The sequence below is a fragment of the Eucyclogobius newberryi genome, unplaced genomic scaffold (assembly GCF_026437365.1).
Source record: "Eucyclogobius newberryi isolate DKJ021-1_F unplaced genomic scaffold, fEucNew1.0.hap1 SCAF_15, whole genome shotgun sequence".
NCBI classification, from domain to species: domain Eukaryota; kingdom Metazoa; phylum Chordata; class Actinopteri; order Gobiiformes; family Gobiidae; genus Eucyclogobius; species Eucyclogobius newberryi.
The window spans coordinates 17,542,908-17,567,848 of NW_027315779.1; the positions used below are offsets into that span (position 1 = coordinate 17,542,908).

At 40.1% G+C, this 24,941-nt stretch overlaps 1 protein-coding gene across 18 annotated transcripts in view; it reads right to left on the reverse strand.

Moving 5' to 3' along the window:
- The window catches only part of msi2b (musashi RNA-binding protein 2b), a 293,043-nt gene that overhangs the window by 74,340 nt on the left and 193,762 nt on the right, over window positions 1-24,941 (reverse strand). For all 18 annotated transcript variants that reach the window (XM_072446482.1, XM_072446479.1, XM_072446469.1 and 15 more), the window contains exon 8: window positions 11,218-11,300. In XM_072446482.1, the coding sequence (XP_072302583.1) occupies window positions 11,218-11,300 (83 nt within the window). The remainder of the gene's footprint in view (window positions 1-11,217; window positions 11,301-24,941) is intronic.

Genomic DNA, 24,941 nt, shown 5'->3' on the forward strand with positions numbered 1-24,941 from the left:
TCACACATAAAACAGTTGCTTTTAAACTTCTATAATGCCTTCAGTTCTTAAAGTTTGCATTACTTTACTTTTGTGTGGTGAACTGAGACTATCATCTCAGAGTTTAGACATTATCGGACCAATAAAAAACAACATGTACTGCATCCCCAGATGAAAGATGTCTATTTTCAGTCTTTGTTTTGGCTGTTTGAGATTTAAGTTGTGTTTTAAAATCGAGCGAGTTGTTTTTATGGCTATCGCTGGGTGTTATTTTGTGAATTGTGTCTGAGCGTCTGCTGGGCTCCAGTCCCCAGTGCCTTGCAGTCCAATTCCACCTGCAGCACTCATCTCTCGGCTGCGCTCCCTCCTCTCACTTCACTTCTCACACATAGCGCTTTGTTCATTTCCGATCTTGCAAGACTGACATCGCCTCCTCCTACATAACACGTATCAAATGAGGGATGTGACAGGGGCAGATGAGGAGGATGGAGGAAGATGAGAGTCCTATTTACTATCTATCCCATTACAATGAATTATGGAGGAGAACAAGCTCACGACGAGGGTGGCCTGCTCTTGTGCTGTTGGTTGTTCTTTGGTAGGCTGAGTCTGTTCACCATGCTGCACAATCTATTTGCTCCACTGCCTGCTTGGCATCGGCCTGTCCATCTGTTTGTCTGTTTGCCTCCTGGCTCTTGCCTGCCTCTCCCTACTGCCTCCACTTAAGCGGGGCTTTCTCGGCTGCTGCGATTCACATGTCATCCTGGCCCGCTGCACAAGACAGCCTAGTGCTATGCCAGTGCTGTGTATACACCTCAACCAGGCTGCAGCCCGGCATCCATACAAATAGGCTCGCAACACTGACAGGGCATCGGTGCGCATTACTATTCACACACCAACTCATGCACACTCCTGCACATGTACACCACCTGACACAACCTGCTACTGCACCTTGGCAAGTTGAAATAAGAACTTTGCATGGCTGTGGATAAATTAACAAGCACGGTGTATACAGGAGACGGATAGAAATGTAAAAAGAAGCCCATTGAAAAAGGTTTCTATCATAGAGGAAAGTTGCTGCGTTGCAAAGCTGTGATTTGTTGCTGTTAGCAGCCCTTTTATTTGAAGCAGACCAACTAAAGTACACAGTCCCCTCAACCACTTTGTAGCTGTCACAGCTCCTCTGCCCTCTGCGCTGCCTGGCATGCTTTGACATTGTGCTGAGGAGAGCACAAGCTCTTATCATCAGGGAATGACCACCGGCATGGAGGTACGCACTGGGTGGGACAAATGGCTCTGTTAGGGGGTTCTTCTGTCACATTTACTTGTTCAAATCATCAGATGCCCCACACCATGACACATGTAGATCAGTCTCCTTCTCCGGGGTCTGTCAGAGTCTACGCCCAGTGAACAAACATAGTCACAATCACCAATGCCTCACACAATGACATGTCCAAGATGATGTGAGAAGTTCAGGTGGTGAGTCATGCAACATTTCACCTTTTGGTCTAAAAAGTGAAATGACAGAAAACCATGAGGAACAAAGATCATTCTTAACCTGACAAGAAACTTCTGCTCAGGTTGATGCTATTGAATGCACAGATTTGAATTGTCCCATGACTAAATATTCACAATATACAAGTGAGAAAATACAACATTAGCATATTTGCTGTGAGGTATTGTCTTTCATTGTACACGGTCTGCAGAAGAACCCTGCTCTACAAAGTCTCTTAATCTACCATTTAGACAGTAGAAATTAAAATGTGTCGGGACCATTGTGCGTTGTTTTGTAAAGGAGCATTCCTATTAACCTGACCAGCCCTGTCTCCCAAATCAAATCCAAATCAGTTTGTGCATGAATGTCCACCAAATGTGAACCTTTTATAATGAGCTACTTCAACAATGTTGTTTTGATTCATCAAACAATCACAAACCAATTTACATCAGAATGTCTCTTCACAGATTTATTGCAATCCCAGTCAAGGAGAATACAAGGTAGAAAAACACTAATCCTAGACACTCAACTAATCTTTTTAATATGCTTTGACTTCTTGTGCGATATCAGCTTGAAGGAAAAATCTCTATGTTAGCGCATGTTTCCTTTGACAACTCGGACTGTGTAATGGACAGTGTGAATGATAAGAGCAATAAAGATGTGACTCCAGTCTAACATACAAGTGCATTAAGGAGGGGGGTTCTGGATCTTGTCCAAGTAACCTGCAGTGTAAAGTAATTCAGGCGTTCCCAAAGGAAAAGACCCAGAAACAGTGTGTGAAGGAAGAGCAGATGTTGACATTTGCTGTAGCCGGAGGATACCAGAAACGAGCCGGTTAACACTGATTTAATGAGCTTGTATTTTTACTGTCTGTGGATGTGTCAGTCACTGTTCTAATGTAAATTTGTGACAGAAATACTATCATGCATTTTAAAGATAAGTGGTTTGGACTGTGGATTGAACAACAATGTCTATGATGTACTATGTCTATGATGTTTTTCACAGTGTTCCATGGTGAATATTCAGCATTGTGAAAGACATGGTAAAGTAAGTATAATAAGTAATATAAATAATAATAGTAAATGGTATAACATTATTTGCACTATAAATATGACGCATAAGTAATGGTAATCCACATTTATCTTCATTTTTTAAATATTATTCTTTATTAAGGCATTTTGTAATGGTGGTCCACTATTTATTATTTTTGTTTAAAAATGTATTAATCAAAAGAAAGCTCAAAACCACCAAGAGACAATGTTGTTTTTTAATATAGAGCAAGGAGGCAGCCTAAAATCTAAAGACTAAAACAAATAAAAGCAGGTAAGCAAAAAACAGAACTTAAAAAATGCTAAACCCCACCAGTTTTTCCAGGAGGTTAGAGGGTCACATTGGCCATCCAATGTTATATTCTATAATATTCTCTTCTCATTCATCCCCAAATGGTTTCAAAGTGATTTGGATCAGAATCTACCTCTTTATCTACCTGAGTTGCATCAATGAAATTTCCCCATGTGGGACAATAAAGGATTATCTTATATGCGTGATGGTCCAAAAGAGTTGCCCCTGTTCTGAAGCCCTTGGTCATTGTGAACTATTGAAAGTTCATTTGCACAGAGAGAAAGCCTCTGCACAACTCGACGCTCCATTGAAACAACTAAGAACCCAAAATGATTGCACCAAAAAACACTTCGAGTTTTCGCTGGAAAATTATTGATAGATTGAGGGATTCATTAAGCTAGAACTTTAACAACCCCCCCTCTGTTTTTCTAGTTTTTTCATCATTTTTGCATGCAATTACAAACTAAATAATTGGTTAAATACAGTGAGTATAATTTAGAGGCTCATAAAACTGGGAGTGCAGCCGTACAACTTTTAAACAAATGCCGACAAGCACCCGATGATCATGCATGCTGTAGTACAAGAACTCGCCTCGGAAAAACAAGAGCTTTTGTTTTGCCCACGTGAAACAGAGTGGAGTGTTCCCCAGTTATGACCTTTTCAATACATCTCCCATACATATTAACCTTGTGGGTGGAGCAGGGAGGTCTGAGCAGGATGGACCGGGAATGACTGTCCTTCAGGGATGAGCCCTGTCTGTCTGTGTGTGTGTGTGAGTGAGAGAGGAGGAGGAGATGTACTGCTACTATTAGCTCCACTAGTGAATGGATTCAATCAACAAACTGGCAGAGTGAAGAAAGGAAACGGTGTGATTCATTTACTCAGGCTCCCACTTCCAGCTCCACAGTCAAAACACATAGACTGAATAGTTTGGAAATGTCAGAGCTCTCAATACACAATGTCAACTGTGGTGGGGCCGCTTATTCATTTGAGGAAAAGCGCTTTTACACCAGTTTAACACGTTGGCTATTTAAGGAAAGGAACAACTCATAAGTCAAAAGTTGGCACGAGGATCTGAATTAAACATTGCTGAGGAGTTTTCTGCGATTGAGATTGAGAATGACTCTCGGATGGGAGTCGAAACGTTTTGCTTTTCTAAAAACAGAGTCCAGATGAATACAACTGAATCTTTTTCTGCACTCCAAAGAATATGTCAACTGGAATTAGGTTTGAACCCATGCACAAGGTGAGACATGAGCACTATGCTGATGCATTGGTTTATGCATTTCAAAGACATTATTTGGACTATATTTTAAAAATGTTCATGCAGATCACAATGTTCTGGCCTAAACCTCAACAATGATTCTGTAGCACTCAATACATTTCAATTACTCTGAAACAGTCCTTATAGCATCATCAAGGGAAAGTGGATCTGGGAGTCCGGCTGATATGAGCTCTGATTATTAACAAGAGATTTGGCATCAAACAATCATATGCCAACAACAGCATGCTTGGGCCAAATTGGCACGGTGTCAACATCACCCGGCTCAGAGAAAGCTGTAAATCAGAGCAGGAGCCGGTCCAGCCCATCGCCAGAGTATCCCAGGCCTCTTCAGCGAATCCCCTCCGCGGCCTCACCAAAGGGCTGATTGGGCAAGGCCAAGGCACACAAGCACACATCCAGAAGAAGACGTCACGTGAAACCCTCAGTGTCAGTTAGCTTGACAGGAGCAGAAAGCAACACCTGGGCCTCGGTGAAGAGCTAATAACCCCAGCTGAACCCCTGTCCTGTTAATCAGACGCAGGGGCACCTTGGCTCCAGTCACAAATGTAATCACACTGCACGGCGCTTACGCTTGATCCACAGGGCCACAGAGACAATGAGGGGGACCTGAGTGTTATTTTCAGCAAATGTCTTTCCAATGGCTATGGATCTGTTCAGCCACTGTTAAAGATCCTGGTACTGGCAGAAACCTGAATAAAAATGTAATGTAATGCTGAGATGTTTGAGAAGCATGTACTTGTTTTGTTTAGCCCTATCTCGCAATGCAAGAAATTAAGCATTCAGACTCTCAAAATCCCATTCTTGGGGTCAAAATGAGCCAAAATCACTACTCATTTGTTCACTGACCTTTCAGAGGAGAGCAGTTTTTATTCCCCAGTATATAATTATTCTAGTTCTTTAGAAAAACAAGCAGTCTCTGTTCATTATTCTTGACAACAATTTTAGATTGCAATCTGAACTCACCGAAACTTGAATGCACCCTAAATTCTCATTGATTTTTGGCAACTCACCACTTTTCTCTTCTTACTTAACCAGGACATCCTTATTGAGACATACTGCATGTGTAGTCCAATCGATCGCTCCATTTGAGATGAGATTTTTGAGATAAATTATAAAGCTAACAACCTTCTTACAGTCTGTGGGGCATTCAAACCTCCCTCTGTGAGAAGAGGACTTTCAGAGAAAGAGCATGATCAAAGCTGCAGAGACTTAACTGCCGCTCCAGAGGTGGGATCCTGAGACCTCCTCACCCTGACTGGGCTGTCCACTTGGGACCACGTCTAATTATATACCGGCCCCTGACCCCAGCTAATGACTGATGGTGTGTTTGCCATCTGGTGTTTGTGCCAAAAACACAACCTTAGATACAAGTTTTTGGGACATGATTGATGACATGATGATATATATATATATATATATATATATATATATATATATATATATATATATATATATATATATATATATATATATATATATAAAAACTTGATGATTATATTTGTGAAAATATGCAGGCCATTCTGTTTTGATACTAAACTAAAATGTTGCTCAGGTTAACCTTACTTTTATGCATTTGACGTGACAGTGACAATGACAGAAAAAGTAATTTTCCTTTCATATAAAATGATGCTCCAGTGTACAGATGGCAAACATTATTCTCAAAGGTTTTCTTGATACTCAGATGGGCTTATTGGCCATACATAAAAAATAGTGCATAAATTGAGAACCCATCCAGGTTAAGGTAATAAAATCATGTTGTGGTCCCTTCTGTGGGGATATTACCATAAAACAAACGGCCTTTAACGGCCAGCAATCTCATATGATGATGATGATGGGCTGCTCTCTCTAGATCGTATGAACGATAGCGGGTTGTATGGGAAAACAAACATATGAGGTAATTTAAAGGGGTGGCACCTCCTGTTGTGTAGGTTCAATGGCCTTGTTACGCTCCTAAAATCATAAAGTGCACTCTGGCCTAGTCAAAGAGGTGCCATGATCATCCAGTTGGTGTCAAATGGTGTATTCCATCCCTCGGCCCGTCTGAGCATCTGAACATAACCAAGCTTTCATGGGATGTCCTGGAGTGCACAGAGCCAAGTAATTTCCAGTCCCCTTCATCCCTCAAGCTCTGCGTCTTCAATGGAGGGTAAATATCCAATTACTTACAGTGCACAAACTTGTAAAGCGGCACTGCATGTGGGACAGAGCAGGTCATCCTTCTCGCAGGCAGGTGACCAGTAAAAAACCTGCCCCTCTCTAAATAAATACTGACACTAGAGCTGATATGGAATTCAATGTTTCCTTAAAATAGTTGATAGCAATATATATATATATATATATATATATATATATATATATATATTTGCTGCTTTCTTCTTTACATTCAACAAAACACTTCTCCTTTCCCAGGCGAATGCAGAGCTCGGAGACACAATGATAATCTTTGCTTTGATTTTTGTTTAGTTTTTTAAAGCAACGGTTTTAGAATAATCTTAGATTAGTATAAAACAGCAGGTTTTAATTTGTTTGAATTGTTTATTTTGTTATTTCCTAGAATCGAAATTGCGATTAAAATTTTCTCAAGCTTTATTAAGGCTAATTGAGGTATTATTGTATTGTATTATTGAGGTTATTGTAAAGTGGTACCCTTTACTATTTTAAAGCAGTAGTATATACAAATATACAGTACTACTACTTTAACTACCACTATCACTGTGACAAGTAGGCTACTGCTACTATTACGTTTTGACCTATAACTTTGGTTTGCAGTAGTCTTCATTTACTCCAGTACTTGACATGAGGTATACAAATTCTTGCATAGAATCAATAAGAGCAATTAATGTTTCGTTTCTACCATCTATAATCACTCTGCTTTTACAGCTTCATTGTGTCTCAAACGTACACTTGAAAGACACATATAAGGTGTTGTTTGTGTAAAAGCAGATCTGCCAGCACTATATTTTCCAATGCAAGCTCAACCTGAATCAACCCAGACAGTAAACAACCATCTATATACAGTCATAAGAAATAAAAAGCTCTATGGTTAAAGGGCTTGTTGCATTAGAAAAGACATAGATGCAGTAATTGGTTGATAGCGTCAGAAGTCTCGGTGAGAAACTGACAAGTAGAAGAAGCACACCATTCCTGTTGTGATCCTTCTCCACTGATGAATATTAAAGACGACATATTAAAGCACATTACCTGGAAGCGCCTGAGTAAAACGGGCACATAGCTGCTCATCAGAGCCAATACTTCATAGGTATTATTATGAATTAGATATGCATGCATAAGAACAGAGTAGGAGTGAGCACTGAGTCTGATAATAATCATCATTGTTTTACTAACTTCACTTGGGAGCAGCCATATGAAAGGAGAGGAAAAATCAAGATAACACAATGTTCTTAATTGGTTTACCTTAACTTAATTTTGCCTAGTTTTAAAAAGGTTCTTGTCACCAATCGGCAAGGGGTTTAGTCATGAAGAAGATCTCGTACACAAGCAGTCAAAATATGAATAGATCAAGGGGTAAATGAGCGAGCCCACTTTTTCTTTTGCATAAATGACTGACAGAAACAAAACAGATTCATGAGTGTAATTTTTTAAGTTAGTATTGTTTTTTGTTGTTGTTAAATTAAAACTCATTGGTTTAATGAATGAACTGTGGACCCAGATGCTCCTCGAGTCCCTGGTGAAGCGGTCTCTACGCGATATGAACGGTTCTTCATCTACCTGGAAGAACTGGTTCTTCATCTGCCTGGAAGAACTGGTTCTTCATCTATCTGGAAGAACTGGTCCTTCATCTGCCTGAAAGAACTGGTTCTTCATCTGCCTGGAAGAACTGGTTCTCCTCCTGAGTGGCTCCAGCTCCACTGTCTATCTTGCATCCGCCTGTCTGTCTGAAGGAGTCTGATCTCTCCTTCACTGTGGAACTCATCCAGGTTTCTACTTTTTCCCAAGGATGTTTTGTAGTTTTTCCTGGCCGAGAAGGAGGGTCTAAGGACAAGAGACCCTGGGACATTGTCAAGTTTCTATTTCTGCTAATGCAACTATTACAGCTTGCAATTACAAGGTAATAAAAATAATGCATTCATTTTATGCATTTTTTATTCCATACTCGGTGGTGGTTCTGAGATCAGGCATTGACAAGGTTGTATGGTTAATGTATTTCTATTTTTCTGTTCTTCTATCTGCCTTCACTAAAGCACAGAGGTGAATCACAGTCCAGAAGTCAATGCAGCTGGTAGCACTGATCCTTGCAAAGCATCACCTTTTAGTTTTAATTATACATGAAGGATAACTACGTGTCCCTGAGAACTAGCCTGGACACATCACTTCAAAATAGTGTGACCAACCCAGTGACTCCCAGGTCCAGTGCAGTCATATTCGGGCCACCCTCCGCTCCCTTCTCTGTCCCGGAAGAGGACCAGACAAGGTGGGCCACTCTCTGTTCACCCAGCAGCCTCCCGAGTGGGGTGGAATTTCTGTCTGCATCAATTATTCAGCGACCATCTTAGATAACACTGGCAGGGCAGGATGGATGAGGTCTATTTCTGTATGGTACTTCATAAGGAACAAGGATGTTTTTTATATTGGTGGTATGGGGAAATTAACTAGTTATTTCTGCTGGTACTTTATGTGGTGCTGGTAGCAGCTTTTTAAAAAACCCTCTTAACTCACTCCATATTCTTGCTTATTTCTACAAACCCTTAGAGAAGATCTAAAGAGCCCACTTTGATCCACGTGGAAATCGAACATTGATCTCCAGCAAACAGCAACAAACCATCAAGAGAAAATATGCCGTGTCCAAGGTTTTGACAATAGACCCCAATAGACCCCTGCTTGTCATTCCACTTCCTGTTTCTGAGATTTTACGTATTATTTTCCTTTAACAAAAACTTAACAAGAGGTACACTTAGGAAACATTTGCTGCATTCTCTGACGTGAAGTGTGCAGTGACAGCATAGCACTTCAGAGGGACAGACGGTAGCAGCAAACCACAACTTTTCCTTGTCAAAGCTATTTCTACAATATTGAGCGACTTTGAAAGTGCTGTACACTAGAGAAGGGACAACAACAAAAAAAAAAATCAAAGCATTTAAGGTTGTCTACAATGGAAGAATGAAATGTGTAAATGTAAATGCTATTTATTTTCAAGAGAGCTTATAGGGTTATCAAGCCAACATCCCATATGGACCTGGTGATTTCTGTTGAAAATGACCACAATCATGTAGACTGCAGAAATGTAAGAGTTTTACAGAAAAATATTCTGAACTGCAAGGCTACTGCAGAAAATTATAAAATGGCTCACACCCTGGAGTGATAATCATCTTTAACTACTGCTAATAAGTGGCACTAATGGTTATTAGGAAATTGTTATCTAATTAGTTCTTTTAACCAGTCCACTCGGCAGACGGACATTTGAGAGTTATAGGACATAATGTGATACAGACGTATTTAATCTGAGAAAGTTCTTAAGGTAAATACAGATACCTATTAAAAAAAAAGAAGAAAATTAGGGAATTTTTCTGCCCATACTGTACATTTTGTATTATATTCAGTTATTTTATTCTAGTTGTTATTTTTCATGCATGGCTTATTTTATCATACTTTATTTTGTACAATTATTATCCATTGTTTTGTGTCCCGATAGTCGACTCGACAGCCAAAGCAAGTTCATAGTTTGTGCATTTTTTCCACTGACAATGGCAATACATTTTTTCTGATTCTGATAATTCATCATCACCAATTCTAAATCCCAGATATTTAAGTGCCAATTTGAACAACACTAAAGCATTTATATTGTAACGTTTAGTTTTATATAATGTAGTAGTCATCTAATTTATGCTTATAAACAGTACATTTCAAGATGGGCTAATTTTCTGTGCAAGGAAGACTGGATATAAGAATTAACAGTCGTTGTACAATGTGACTCAGTGAGTATTAGATCTTAAGCATGTAATTAGTTTAGAAGCCAATGTGCAGAGAAATGAAGTGCTCTGACAGCCGTTACTTTCCTGTGCGCTCATAAACAGCTCTGTGTGCTGGTGTGTGAGATTTGTTGTTTCTGCTGTTGCTATTGCCTACATGTCAGAGGATTGGCGACATTTGATTTTGACAGAGCTCGCTGGGCGTGTACAGTTATTTCCATCACGTTGCTGCGCTGCAGGGAGCCGTCCTGAGCACTGAGTGTAATGCAGTGCGGGGGGCGTATACTGGGGTCATACGTGACCCGGGGTTCTCCCTGGTGAACACGGTTCTACTACACTGATCCTGTCAGTCAGCCAGCCAGTCACACGGGCAGGAAGGCGGCAGGAGGAGAACGCCTGGCAGAGAGGCAGCGGACACACACAGACAGGCACAGAGAGATGGAGGCACTGAGACAAGTATTCCCTGCAGTCCATCCACAGAACTGCTCAAATGAGGCAGCATCTCTCAAGAGGCTCGGGCGGCTCAAGGAGGACCTGATGCCACAGCCACTACAGCGAGGTCACTCTGAGTCGACTATCAAAGGTGAAATTATGACTTTCTCCTTAATGTGAATGATTCACAAAAACAATTTGAGTTTTTCAATTAATGGAGTGGACAACAGCTTAAACCTCTCTTAAACCATGCTACCTGTACATTTATAGTCCCCAAATGTAATTTAATTATTCATACAGTGTTTCATAAATCAACCTGCATATTTCTCATGTGTTGCTTCACCTTTGTGCTATGGAGCAGTAGAAGCAGTAAAATGTCTGAATTACGGGTGTGTATAAAACCAGCATCACAGGGACACACGGTGGAGGGTGTTAATCCTTGACTAATGAACTCAGCCGGAAGCTTCCCCTGTTGCTTCCCTGGACACCTCCACCTGTGTGAGTGTATGTGCGAGGGTTAGAGCGACTGAAGAGGACAGGCTCCTGCTCCTCCAGCCTGACAGGCATAACTCAGCCACACAATTTCACGCTTTGTGGGCTGTGCACACCGCTGCCTTCCCCATCCCCTGGACCCGCACACCCAACCACCTGACGCCACCCGCGTACTCAACTCTGCTATTAAGACTGAGGGAAAAAGACCAAATCAAAAATTAATCCCTCAACATCCACCTGAAATTGAAAAAAAATATGAGCGGACTTACCATTTTGTTATTGATTTCATGAAAATGAATTTCACAGACTTTCTCTACGATGTCCTCGCTCTCAAAAGTTATGAAACCAAATCCTGAAGAACAGAGAGGGGAGGGGGAAGAGAGAGAGAGAGAGACAGTTAGCGTCAACAAAACTTCCAAAAGAAAAATATGGATTATTATTATTACAAACAGATTCAGAAACTATGCAAGTTCATCTTTGTAGATCGGCTTGGGCCTTGAAAAGAACAAGTGAACAAGACAGACATTGTCCTCTTTAAATCAGGAATATGATGAAATCTGCCACATTATTAAGGGCACCCCAAGACCTCTTCTGAAGAGAGAAGACGGAAAAACAGCACAAAGCTTTGTAATGAGATTCACAGAGGCAGGGCCCAGCTTCTGAATTTCATTAAATGCATTTTGTAGTTTTTTTTATTGAAATCTCTCAGTATAACAAGCTCTCGTTTTTATGTTAATGCAGGTCTCAGAATGAATGTGTCATTGACTGTGGGTTGTTATGCCATATTTATGGGATAAAAGCTTAACCCCTCTTTTAACACAAAGACACAGACAAGATGGATGCAGATTTTTGAACACGCTTTTTGATGAAGATGCACAAAGCAATTGAGCATCTTGTGTGGTCGGGGGTTGAAAGAAAAACTGATCTTGTCTGAAAAAGGAGAAAATGGCACAATAGGAACAAATTTAGTGAATAAAAAAACAAGTGTGGCTGAGAGAAGATGGGTTTCTTTAACAAAAAGCACCACACGATGCACTGAAATCACTTCAGATAAAGCTTAAACACGGTCAAAATAGTCAATGTAAAGACACCGCCATCTGACTTCCCCTTGTAGATGTGAACATGTACATGGGCTTCCAATAGAGACGCTGGAGTCGTATAATAGTTTATGTCATCACAACTTGTACGCTTTTGCTACGCTGTGCAATTTGGTAAATTATTGATTGGTTCGTGTGTTGAACTTGGTGGCTGTAAAATACTACTGCTCTGGGGCAGACTGGTGGAAGAGTGGCTGCCGCTCTTCACCTATTCATCCAGCTCACACATCACTAACAATACAAAGATATATTGAAAGGAAAGCGTTTATTCTTGCCTCTATGTGAACAGTGTTTGTTTCTTACCGTAGTTTGCAATACCACAACATATTTTCAAAATCTCAAAACTAAAATAATTCCAGCCTTGACTCTCAGGGAGCAAAATCACAAATAAAGCAATGCTGGGAAAAACATAATATCCTATACATAAACCATCCTGCATGGAAATGATGGCCTTATCTTCTTCCACATATGATGCATTTTTAATTAAAATGTCTTGACATCAATTTATCCAGCATTATATAGATACATGAATATAAAATGACATAAATAACATAAAACACGTACAATATATTTTATTCATAGAGGCTGATTGACTCATTATTTAGAAGCAAAAGCATTACCTCCTCTTCCAAAGTAATGAGAAAGTGTGCATATTAAGTGTCCTTAAATTACGTGCCGTTAGCGCTCTGTCTTCTTCAAGTAACAATGAATGCTCCTCAAACCGGAACATTTCTGAAACTGCCTTGTCAAGGGAGGACTTAGAGCACCTTAATGCTCCAGCTGATTAAACATGGACAACATCTAATAAGATCTTAGGAGACAGAATATCAATTCTCCAGTATGTGACATCTCTACGCTGAGCTTGGGGCGAGAACATGCAACGCCAGGAAAAACAGGGTAGCGCTAGATAGATAGATGTGCCCTCCGCTCACCCTACCTTCATGCCAGCGTAAGGAGCACTTTTGACAACCAACAAATCAACCGCCAGGAGTCATTTGTCACAGAGGAGTGTCGGGGTAGAGAGGGGAGTAAAGTCTGTAGGGTGGGGGGTGGGGTGGGGGAATCGAGTGGAGGAGATGAAGAGAGGAAGAATGGAAGAGAGAGAGAGAAAAAGCGACAGGGAAAGAGGTTAACACACATGGCCCCTGTCGCCACACTCCTTCCTGCTGCTACGGGCGGCTCTTCCATCAACTGACAGGACATTTTCCACCGCACCATTATATCCTGTGGGGTCAGGGTTGGACCACGCCACAGATACCACCTACCATCAACAGCAGCAGCGGCGGCAGCTATTTGTCCCATCTCTCTCTCTGTCTCTCCAAAAGGACATTTTTGCAGTGGCTGTAAACTGCAGTTGGAATGTGTCCCATAGCCATCAAAAAGCAAACTTCCCCTTGTTTTCCTCTCCTCCTCCTCCTCCCTCCTCTTCTCAATCGTCCCCCTGTGGGCTTTCTGAACTTGTGGTCCTCTTGCTTAGCTATCCCATTTTACAGACCTTACGGACAATTATAGGCCACAAAATAGCACCGACCCAAGCCATACTCTTACTGCAAGATGTCAGCACAAAACCGGCTTTGTCCTCTTGTATCCTAGCATATTTTTCTCCCAGACACATGGATTGAGTTTGACCTCTATGAGACTATTAAAGCCTGCCAGCGCTGATGGACAGGCTGAAGAGGTGTCAACACTCGGGCAGAGAAGACCCTCCCTACAGCTTAAACAATAGGCTGTAAATGGAGGCACAAGGATGTCTGATGGTGAGGTTGATAATAGGTGTTGTGTGGATGGACTTGCTCTGGCCCTCTTGGCTACACTCGCTCACACTTATTAGCCAGCACCGGGCGCGGCCCCCATCCCATCGTTCCACTAAATTGGCAGAGAGCCTACTTTCACGGCCCTTTACCAGCTTCATCATTGTGCCTCTTTATTTCACACTCATTGCAGGTTTTCTGCTCCTGTACACACCGGTGTTTCTCAGCGGCCCACACAGCTCCGGACCCCTCCCCAGCTGAAAATAAAGTGCCCACAAAGACAACCTGGCAACTTTGAAGGTTATTTCAAGTCTCAAAAAAACTGCAATGTATAAGATTCATAAGCAAGTATTGCAGCAAAACATAATACAGACTTTCAAGATTTGATTTCCTTTTTCTTGTGAAGTTATGATGTCAATAACAATACACAGGTTATATATGTACACAACAATACACAGGTTATATATGTACAATTACATTTCCAATCTTTGGTAATACCTCCCTTTAGAAACAAAAAATATGTTAATTTTCTCTACAGATTAATGTGAGTGAATAATCCACAATCAATTCAGATGAAACGTTTTTTTTTTCCCCAGTGTTTTGTTCCTAAAAAGGAATTTCACTCTTGGAGGAGGAGGACCATTCTTGAATAAATGTGGTGCAACCCTACAGTCTATGGCTAACCCAGGTTCCTTAATGACTGCAGCTAAATATACTACTGGGCCACTGAGCTTATGCATTGTCATGGATATATAAGGCCGACACTGTGCTCATTAACTACACCAGCCCAGGTAATGGCCAAAGATAAATCAGGGTAAAAGGAAGGAAGAGCCCAGGAGGTGTTTAATGCCAATTTTAATGTAGATAAGGTAGTATTCTTCCGAGCACACTCTATGGACATCATTTACAGAAACTTCAGAAATATCCAAATGTGAGCTAAGGCCTAAATGATAACCAAAAGACCAACAATTATTGTAAAAGTTGGTCAAAGCCAAGAAATAAACGTTTTGGTGTGTTTGATGAGCCAAAAGCTGTGATTATGTGGATTCTATCTTTTATCTTTTTCCCATGGTACTTTTCCCCACTTTAGTTGGAGGGGTTTGAGATCCAAGAGATTCAAATTGCTAAATTGCCCCTGAGTTTTGATCTATCAGGTTGGAATGAGAGTAGGTTGGTGTAAATTTAGCCTCTGGCATTCGATATTTTTTTCACTTTCAAAATGTTAGCCCTCACCTTGAAATCCATTCTAGAAATCTATCATTTAAAAGTGACTTTAATGACAATTTTCTTTTGCCTCCACAGCTCCAAGTGCAAATCCTGCCAACACTTAATAAGGAAGGGAATTGATCCTCCCAGTCGTAGGCTCCACTATAATACCTCCAGTCTGCTGCTCTCCCACTTCCTGCACAGGACAGCTTAGCCTGGCCTGATTAAGCCTGATCAAACGCTCACCTGTCCAATCAAAGGCGAGACTATGGAAAGCCTACGCAGCGAGCATGCCCCGGCAGCCTCCCAGGCCTGTCTTCTAATGCAGAGCAGCGCACAGAGGCCGCGCCAACACCCACAGCACACTTAGAGCTCTTTGATCACTACTTCCGTCTGCTATTACCAGAGATCCACAGCCCCGGGCGTTAATCCCATGTTTAATACAGTTAGCGGCTCCACTCTCTAACGGCACCAGGCACATTTCACATAAAAAATAGATTTAGGCTGTAAAAGAAAAACACTAGCGTGGAGGGTACGCAATAAAAAAACATGTTATACAGTATATGCTATTGGTTAATTTACAGAGATGAATCGAGGAGCTTAGGTCCCATGGGTGATTACCAGATTGTGATGTAAGGCGGATGTAAAGTCAAAAACAAATAAATGCTACTGCCTTCATGTGTGTGAGCCTTTGGGGAGCACTGGGACGGACAGTGGAAGATGGATCTGCAAGTGTGGCTGTGGGATGGGCCACTAGCAGCGCTGCAGTTAAAGATTCAGGGCTTAGTTTGAAGAGAGCGCCATAAAACATTTGATTATGACAAGATGCATGTCTGTGTATTCCCTGGAGCGCTGTGCTATAAGCAATATGGTGTAGTATGGAGAATCTCTTTTGATCTGGAACTGGTTGTAAATTGAGAAAACATGGGATTTACTTACAAGTATGTGATTTTGATTTTGCTTGCTTGGTGAAAACCTGTTCAGTCTGTTTGCTGAAACAAGGTCTACACAGAGAATGTTCTCGTAAAGCTAAGCAACATATCATAACTTTCGAGTGTTTGGGTTTTTAGAAAAATATATGAAGTTATGTAAGGACTTCACTTTGTACACATGTGTTTGGTTGGCATCAACAAGCAGTGACAATTGTCCAAGGGCATTATTCTGAATATAAAGTACAATTATGTAAATTATACTTTTGTACCTCTACAGGCAACTGAGAAATACTGCAGGCCAGGAATCTCGGTTGTTTATCTCCTGCCCTCTCTTACCTTGAACAGAGCTCTGCACATGTGCACTGAGGACACAGCCTCAAACCACAGCCACAACACCTATGTGGGATTCTTGAATGTTTGCTGGTTGAGATAAGGGTTCGCCTTCTGTGTGGGAAAGCAAAGCTGGAGACCAACTCCTGCATTTTATTCTATTTTTCACTTTTGCATGCATGTTATCTACTAAATATTGATACCCCAAGTCTGCTTGACCATCCATAAAAGATACCACACACTACTGTTTTTTTTTTTTAACAAAAAAGTGTACAAAGTAGAGTATTTTTTCCCTAATAGCAGCCCAACTTGAAATGTTACAATAATTATTTTTTTAATGCAGTGCCATATTGAAAACGATTTAGCCTACACTTATTGAAATGCCAAATGTTAGTTAAAGACGACTGAAGACACATGTTGTGAATGTTCTCGGAAACAGGACTATTCATAACTCTAAAGAAACCCTTTTGCAGCTGATAAAATGCAGGGCTCTGGATTGATTGTCAGGCCCTAGTGAGATGGAAACACGAGGCAGTGATTACATGGATGTGTCCACAAAACCAAGACCAAAATTGTACTTAAGATTGGACAATTATCTCACAAGGGGTTCAGGTAAATTGAGTAGAAGCTCTGAGGCTTTTAAACGCTAGAATGTATTAGTTGAGACAACAGTTAAAAGGACATCTCACAATTGATTACAGAAATATGTCACAGAGTGGATTTTAATAAGAGTATGAAATAAAGCACGAGGCCACAGAACAATCAGACACAAACAGTGTGATTGAAAATTGATGTAATTAGATTTCAATGTGATTGTTATTTGCTTCACGCTTGGCCTTTCTCCTCATGTGGTGGCCCTTTGTGCTCGGATCTGTCTCTTCAAATGCATTTGTTTGATATTTACAGGGGTTTTGTTCAGACCATTACGGTTATGCATATTCAGTGATTCATGCAAAGTGAAGGCTACAAATACACTCAACCACAGCGCCACAAAGGTTATGGTCAGTGGTTGCATATTGTATTAAATTTCAGTCAGCATTTTGGATTATTATCACCATCAAAGGAAATGATTTGTGTTTTATGATGATTATGTTTGTTTTTGCTTGGTTTGTCTGTTTACAAGGTAAATACAAAAGTGGAAGGTGATAGCGTCCCATGTTTTTGCTGATGCTGTGTCTACAGTGTATATTCTGTGTAAGTACATTTTGTGACAATGTATATTTACCATTGGGTGATTTATATCTATAAAATAACATTGTATTAGAAAGTAATGTAATGACTTGCAAATTTCACAGTAAGATATCATCACAATATTCATTTCACAGTACGGTATTTATTTTGATATTTTAAAGAGGCAAACAGAATTGTATTTTTGCTATATATTCTTTTTTTAATAAACCATGACAAGCCTTTGTCTTTGTGAATAAGTCATATTCCAAATAATTAAGATAAAAAATGGAGCAAATGATCTTGGCCAATGCAGTTCTCAGATATTTTTTTCAATTTATATGTTGCTGAAACAAAGACAATGCATTTAAGCAAAGGTTATGGTTTAAAATAAAGAGTACTAAGTTAAGTACAGGCTCTCAAAGAAAAGAACAGAGATACAGTAAGACAAACTTAATATTCTTAAATTCTGTGCCCAAAGCTACACAAACCAAATACTTTCTAGTAGGGGCATGTCCATAATCCTACCCTTGTTGCTAGAGTAATAGTTTCCTCTGGGATATTTCTATCTTGCAGCGATAGAGAAAAATCCAAATATTAATCTGAGCCACCAAGAAAATTAACCCGTTCAGAGGAAATGTTAACAATATTTCAGGTCTCTTAAAAGGTGTTGTGCTAATAAACAAAAAGCTGCTTCTATTTCTTGTTTATCTATATGACCTTGATGTGCAATGACGGATCATTCGTTGCTTTGACTTAATATTCATCATAACACACAATGTATCTGCTACTTTTACACTTTCTGCCGAGCAACTGGGCCCTGCATGCATGCTGTGGAAACTACTTTGTTTGTGCCTCTATGTAGGTCAGCTTTCAGAGTTGGCCATCAATTTCTACTGTCCTACTTAAAGGCACACGGCAACAGCAAAGGCACGGGCAAGCACACCTCTACAGCATTTGCTTTGAATATAAATTAGCTTGTAGGATGACACTAATTTCTTGTATGCCTTAATGACAGATATTTATTGCAACCCAATGTTCTTAGCAGTGAAGCTACGCATTGCTATGACGATGAACTAGGATAAGGCGCAACAATATTATCACTGATGGTGGTGAATACATTTGATTATTGTCAGGTTGTGAATGTTAGGACTCTGGATCTGGTAGAAGCAGGATGAAAAGCACAAAGCTGCGTGTTAGGCAACTGGATCAGAGCATTTACAAAACTACAGCTTTTGTGGGCATTTCTTGGTCCTCTATCGGGGTGATTGATGATGGTATTAAAGGGAAATGATTATGCAAAATAGATATTATAATGGTCATACCTCATCATTAGACAATGTACTGGCATACTTCTGAAGCTTGAGCGCTGAAGAAATTTCAGTTTTTACTTACCCCCTATCCCTGCCCACAACCTATACTTAGATGTGATTATTTGAAGAATTCAGACACCCAATTATACATACTGTGTTAAAATATGTCACATGGCCATTTAGAAAAATTATAATAATAATAATTTGCTGCCTGTTCCAGTGAAATAACACTATTAAGAGGCGGAGGCATAAATCCATCAAAATACAACTGTGAGTAAGTTGATATGTTCCATTTAAGTTGATTTGAGTGATTTGTGCGACTGTTAAATTGCTAAGACCCATCCTGGGTTGTTGTGCTTTTCCACCTCAAGAGTGGTCCATAAGAGGTCCATATAAGTGGTGTTATATAGTGAACACTAACAGTTTGAGGCAATAACACGTTTATATTATATTAAGCAACAGTGTAGTCATAATGATGTAATTTAATGTATTTTAAAAAGGTGTAGGGGAGGGAATTATGGAAGCGGTGCCAATGGTTTTCATCCTGCAAGCTGTAAATCTGGTCAGGCTCAACTTGGTTTTAAATAGTACTGAAAAAATAATAAAATAAAGTAAAATACTGTCGTCACGTACAAGGTGTCAGCATAAAATGTATTGCTAATTTATTTGTTCCCATTTTCTCTCATTTACTTTTTAAAATCGATAGAGACACGTATTATTTTGGGAAAGGTGAAGTATGTTTGTGCGGTAGAAATGTATGCACTAAATATTGTGAGTGAACAGTGAAATAAAGTTAGCTGTGTACTTGTAGTATTAAAAGTCATCATGCTGATTCTGTCAGACATATCAGCTCTGGAACAGCTCCAGCAGCGCTCACGAGGTGGTGTTACGGGGGTGGCAACTGTTTGTTTACCAACACATTTGACTTTGTGATGCTGTAGGAGACTGTATCCAGGGGAAAACAATATTACAAAGATAAAGCATTTGACAGTGAACTAGATTTAGTTTCATCTTTAATAAGCTGTATTGCTTATTCATTACCCAGTTTAACTTTATATGTTGAGTTACTTTGCTCTCCTATTTCAAATGTATTTTTAAACACGAAACGAGATCTCACAATAAAGTATCAGTTATACTGTTTTCTTCATATATTGTATTGTATGTTGAAGGTTATGCATTTATGTGTACATTTTTGAAGCTGCCATTTGTAAGACATACATTTTTTCTTTCTGCCAACAGTGCATATCTACTGATATAATAAAATAGAAAGTAATTTGTCTGCATTCTCTGAAGAGGAAGTTTCAGCTCAGATCGAGAGGTATGTTTTGATGGACAACATTATATACATTTTGCTTAGTTAGAGTAAGTATTTTGTTAGTAAAGCTATACTTATTTATATTTATAGTTGTTATATTTATTGTATTTTCCCCAGCTGTGGAAATAAAAACTTGTTTTTACTGGTGGTAAGCCGTCCGACAGGTGCAGAGTTCAGAAGTGTTTGATGTTACATGAAGGTGAAAAAATCCTGCCCCCCGGTCAGACCTGACAAAAGCATGTGTCCTTTGTAAAGCGGTCCCAGCCTGGGACCTGACCCGGGCTTTGAGCAGCATTCTGAACAGCACTGCACTCAGGTGGTGCAGCATCGGAGAGACGGGCAGGAATGGCATACTTCACCCACATCCTTTACAAAACTGAAGACTCAAATTGATATTAATCGTAACAGCATTTGAAATAGCGGTCAGTTATTTTTCATAGTTATAGTATTATAGCGTTGCTAGTGACAGTAGTAGTAACTAGCAGGGGTGTGCTAAAATATCAGTATGTTGTGATACAAAATTTGGTGATACAGTATTGAGCTGCTGTATCGATATATGGGCATGAGAATTTTTTGGGTATATTTACAACATTATTTTGTAACAGTGCTTCAGTTTTGTTGCTTTTGTTCAGGAAAGGAGACATTTGACATATTCACTGCAAAATTGTGATATTATCGTGAATCATGTATTGTATCGAATTGCGAGGGACCATGTGATTCCCAGTCCAAGTAACATGTAGCAAAACTAGTTGTTACTAGCAGTTGTAGCATTCAACAAGGGATGTCAAGCTTATACAGTTAATCAATAATTGTGATTATTCAGGTCACAATATAGCCGTAAGGACTAAAAACTAATAACCCTGACTATGTTAGGGGCAAAACTATGTCATCATTATTCAATTTGGACCCAAAAAAGTACAAATGTATAAAAAGTACATATTTTATTTAATAAAGCTGGTCACACTGTATTGAGACAGTAATGTATTACAATGAAAGAAAATTAAGGATTTCCCTTTTGTTTTGTTACGTGTGAATACATGAAACATTTGAAACATTTGATATCGTGACATCGCTGCATTCAACACAATAACCCATCAACAATAATAAATTAAGGCCATAATTTTGTGGTGCCACGCATCTGTAAAATTGATAACGTTTATGTGAAAATATATTCCACCTCTGGAAAAGACTTACTGTTACTGCAATGAATTTCTTACAAAACAATTTTATTTTGCAATGTGAAGCAGCCAGTTTAGAGATTCATCTCCATTTGGTGAGCTATTTTCATGGAGTGTGCACCGCAATTGGCACAGTTGCTTAAAATTTATGAGACGAGTAACATTACTGGCACAGAAGATAATGATTAATCACAAGGTAACACCGTTCACATTTAGTTTGAGCCAGCTCTTTTACCCATAGCACAGCGCACCTTTACGAACACACAACAACGGCCCGTGCACTCCCCCCATTGTCCTTGCACACATGACCTAGCATGCTCCACTGATGACTGTGTCGTAAAAATAGAGGCCCTTTTTGCGCCTCTGAAAACATGCCATGTATTCCACTCAGCACTGAGGTATCGAGTTTACGCGGAGGGTCCCTGGGCTTCCGGAGAAGTGCAGAAACACATGAGTAATGCCGGGCGCAACAGCAACACATTACAGCGGCGATACATCACAGTCTGAGGCGAGTGGCTGAAGCTAATTCACAGCTAATTGGAGTCCAAAGGCAAACCTCTTGCTTCATTTATATATTTTGGGGAGGCTGGCCAGACAGAAGTTGTGTAGTTAAAAGTAAATGAAAATGTACAACAGCGGTTTGGTCATGATTTATTGCTGCCATGGAAGAGGTTATGATCTATGATCTGTTAGCAAGGTCAATCAAAAACAGTGGTCAGGTGGAATGATATAGCTGACTTGAAAGGTTGAATTTTTTTAAAGCAATGTTTTGTGATACTTTTACTCATTTGTGCCACATTCAGGTCAGTACAAACAGCTTTGTCTGTGTATTTATGCATTGTGAGTAGAGATATCAAAATATAAAAGTTAGTGTAACACTAATTGTGTGAGGATCAAAATTGTACAATTATTCACAACGATTGACACCATGAAAAAGCAACAGTGAAATCATTGATTTACATTGTAAAATTGAGCACCATTCATCAATTGGGACAATAACCTTATCAAACTAAACTTTCTAAATGAGAGTAATGATATTGTGAAACACAGATAAAAAGTACTTTTTTGGTGCATAGATTGAAATGAAATTCCTTATATTTGCTTCTGACAATTTTCACCTATAACTTTTTCTTTATTTTGTGACCTGAATAATCTAGGCATCCCTAATATTGAGAAATAAGGACTTTCTGGTATGAATGAAATCTCCAGTGCAGGACAGTGGGAACAAACTCGCATGACTTTATCTATTTAAAAAAGTCTAGGAATTTTGTCCCTCATAACTTTTCAACGTAGCCTCTCTCAAAGTTAATGTAAACATAAGGTAATTAAGTTCAGAATTTAAAATCTAATTAATTAAGTGACCTGTTTTGCGCAAGGTGTTTGGAAATTAATGTCCTCTCTTGTGAAATAATCAGATTCTGTTGGCTAATACGTGCAAATAAACACACATTGAAAAAACACTAATCTAATCCGCGAACAAACACAACCACAGCTAAGAAAGCATTAGAGTTTCTTAAAATGCTGCGAGGAGCCTTAAAGCAAACACTGGTGGCAGGTTGAGTAAATACCATTCACTATATGAGACAGGCAAGCGCTTCCAATACCGAATTAGAAATGTGCGCAGAAGCATCGTGGGCATAATTGCTCACAATGATAGAATTTCTTTAGTGCAAATGGAGTATGGCTGTAATGAGATCCATGGGTTTGAACCACAAGAGGATTCTTCTTTCACCAATGTCAGACTCTTTTGTGGCGAGCAATAGGCTGGAGCTTAATAGATGTCTCAATTTCTATCACATACAGTAACAAGAGTGTGGGGAGGGGGCGGGGGGAGGGCAGGCCACCAGTCCCATCCAAAAGCCTTTTGAGTCGACATGATGAATTTCTTTTGAGGTGAGCGCCAACATGGACCATGGGAATGAAAGAAGCAGACACCCACCTTTTGTGTTGCATAACCTATTGATATAGATATCAATTTCATTAAACTTAATGAGCATTTCTCATTCCTGACCAAAGTAAAAAGAGGAATAACCAGGAAGAGAGAGTATATGTGGGCAGGATTGAAAATATCCGATGGCTTAGAAGTTTGTGCACAGGGAGCACTTTGTGAATGAATAGCCAAAGCGCGTGTGGTGTTGTGGATGCCAGCGTTTCCGACCAGCTGCTCAACAGGGGATTTCACTCAGGAACTAAAAGCATTTAATCAAGATAATCCACTGCAAACAACTGGGCTTTGAAGCACTGAATTAAGTGCAAGAAGGTTGCAAGTAAAATTGATTTAAGTGAATTAGGTCTCCTGTTGCTGCTAGTGCCAGATTGTTATTAATATTTAAGCAAGGGGTGTATTTGAAGGCGTGACACGGGAGTGCTCCGTCTGAAATGAACAACACTGATGATGCCACTTTACGCAGGCCCATTACCATTTAGCAGAGATTGCTTTCATTGAGTGAGCCAAATGCTCAGAGGCAGAACTGCCACTTGTGTTTACTTTATGGATGCTGTTATGTTGCGATAGTGAAAAAGACTGTTTCCTTCAAGAGCCCTTCACTAGCTACTTTAACTCAAATCATGACATCACCACAATCAGATTAATTAAATCAACGTGGAATGATTTTATTCAGATAATACTGTCCTTAAAATCACTTTCTCTCCACAAGTAAGCACAAAATGTAAGCTTCTCTGACTACAGCACAGGCATAGCACAGGCATAATTAATTAATTGCATACTTGCATTGGGAAAACAATCAAACACAAACATGAACACAGCAAATTGTCTGCGTAAGTTTGCCAGACCCTTTCATGGATGCTTTTGAGCAGGCATAATCATGGCAGAGAAAGCGCAGCGAATAAATGTTTTAGTCTTATTTACTGCTTTGTTTAAGTTATTCAACACATTGATTTGAGTTGCTCTTTTATGTCAAGTCTAGCAAATAAACACCCGAGGAAGGGTAAGCAAAGGTCATGGGCTCACATTAGCATAAGTCCAGTGGGAATTACAAAGGCGCAGACAAATCTACTCAGACCATCATGAGGTCAAGGAGATGCCGAATTTCCTTTGTGTTAGAGTAATAATCTAAGAAGATAGTCCTACTTGAATTTGTATTGTGGCGGCACATTGTGAAGTATTGCTGTAAAATGATACATGTGGCCTGACATACGACCGTATGACCTATCCTTTTGAAGAGTCTAATACATTTAAAGTATTTGACCCTTTTAAGGCAATATAGAAGTTGAACATGATAGAGCATAGATGTGAAAAGAAATCCCCAAAAAGAGGAAAAGGAGAATTTGATGAAGGAAACGGTTTACTCCTCTCCTTGAACCGACACCTTAACGTGGTGGAGGGGTTTGAGTGCCCGAATGATCCCGGGAGCTATGTTGTCGGGGGCTTCATGCCCCTGGTAGGGTTTCCCAAGGCAAACAGGTCCTAGGTGACGGGTCAGACAAAGATCGGTTCAGAAGCCCCCTATGATGACAACACAAACAAGGCAGTTTACGTCGCCCGGATCGGCGTCACCGGGGCCCCATCCTGAAGCCAGGCCTGAGATGGGTGCTCCATGGCGAGCGCCTGGTGGCCGGGTCTTACCCCACGGGGCCCGGCCGGGCACAGCCCGAAAGAGCGACGTGGGGCCGCCCTCCCGTGGGCCCACCACCCGCAGGAGGATCCATAAGGGGCCGGTGCAGAGAGATCTGGGCGGCAGTCG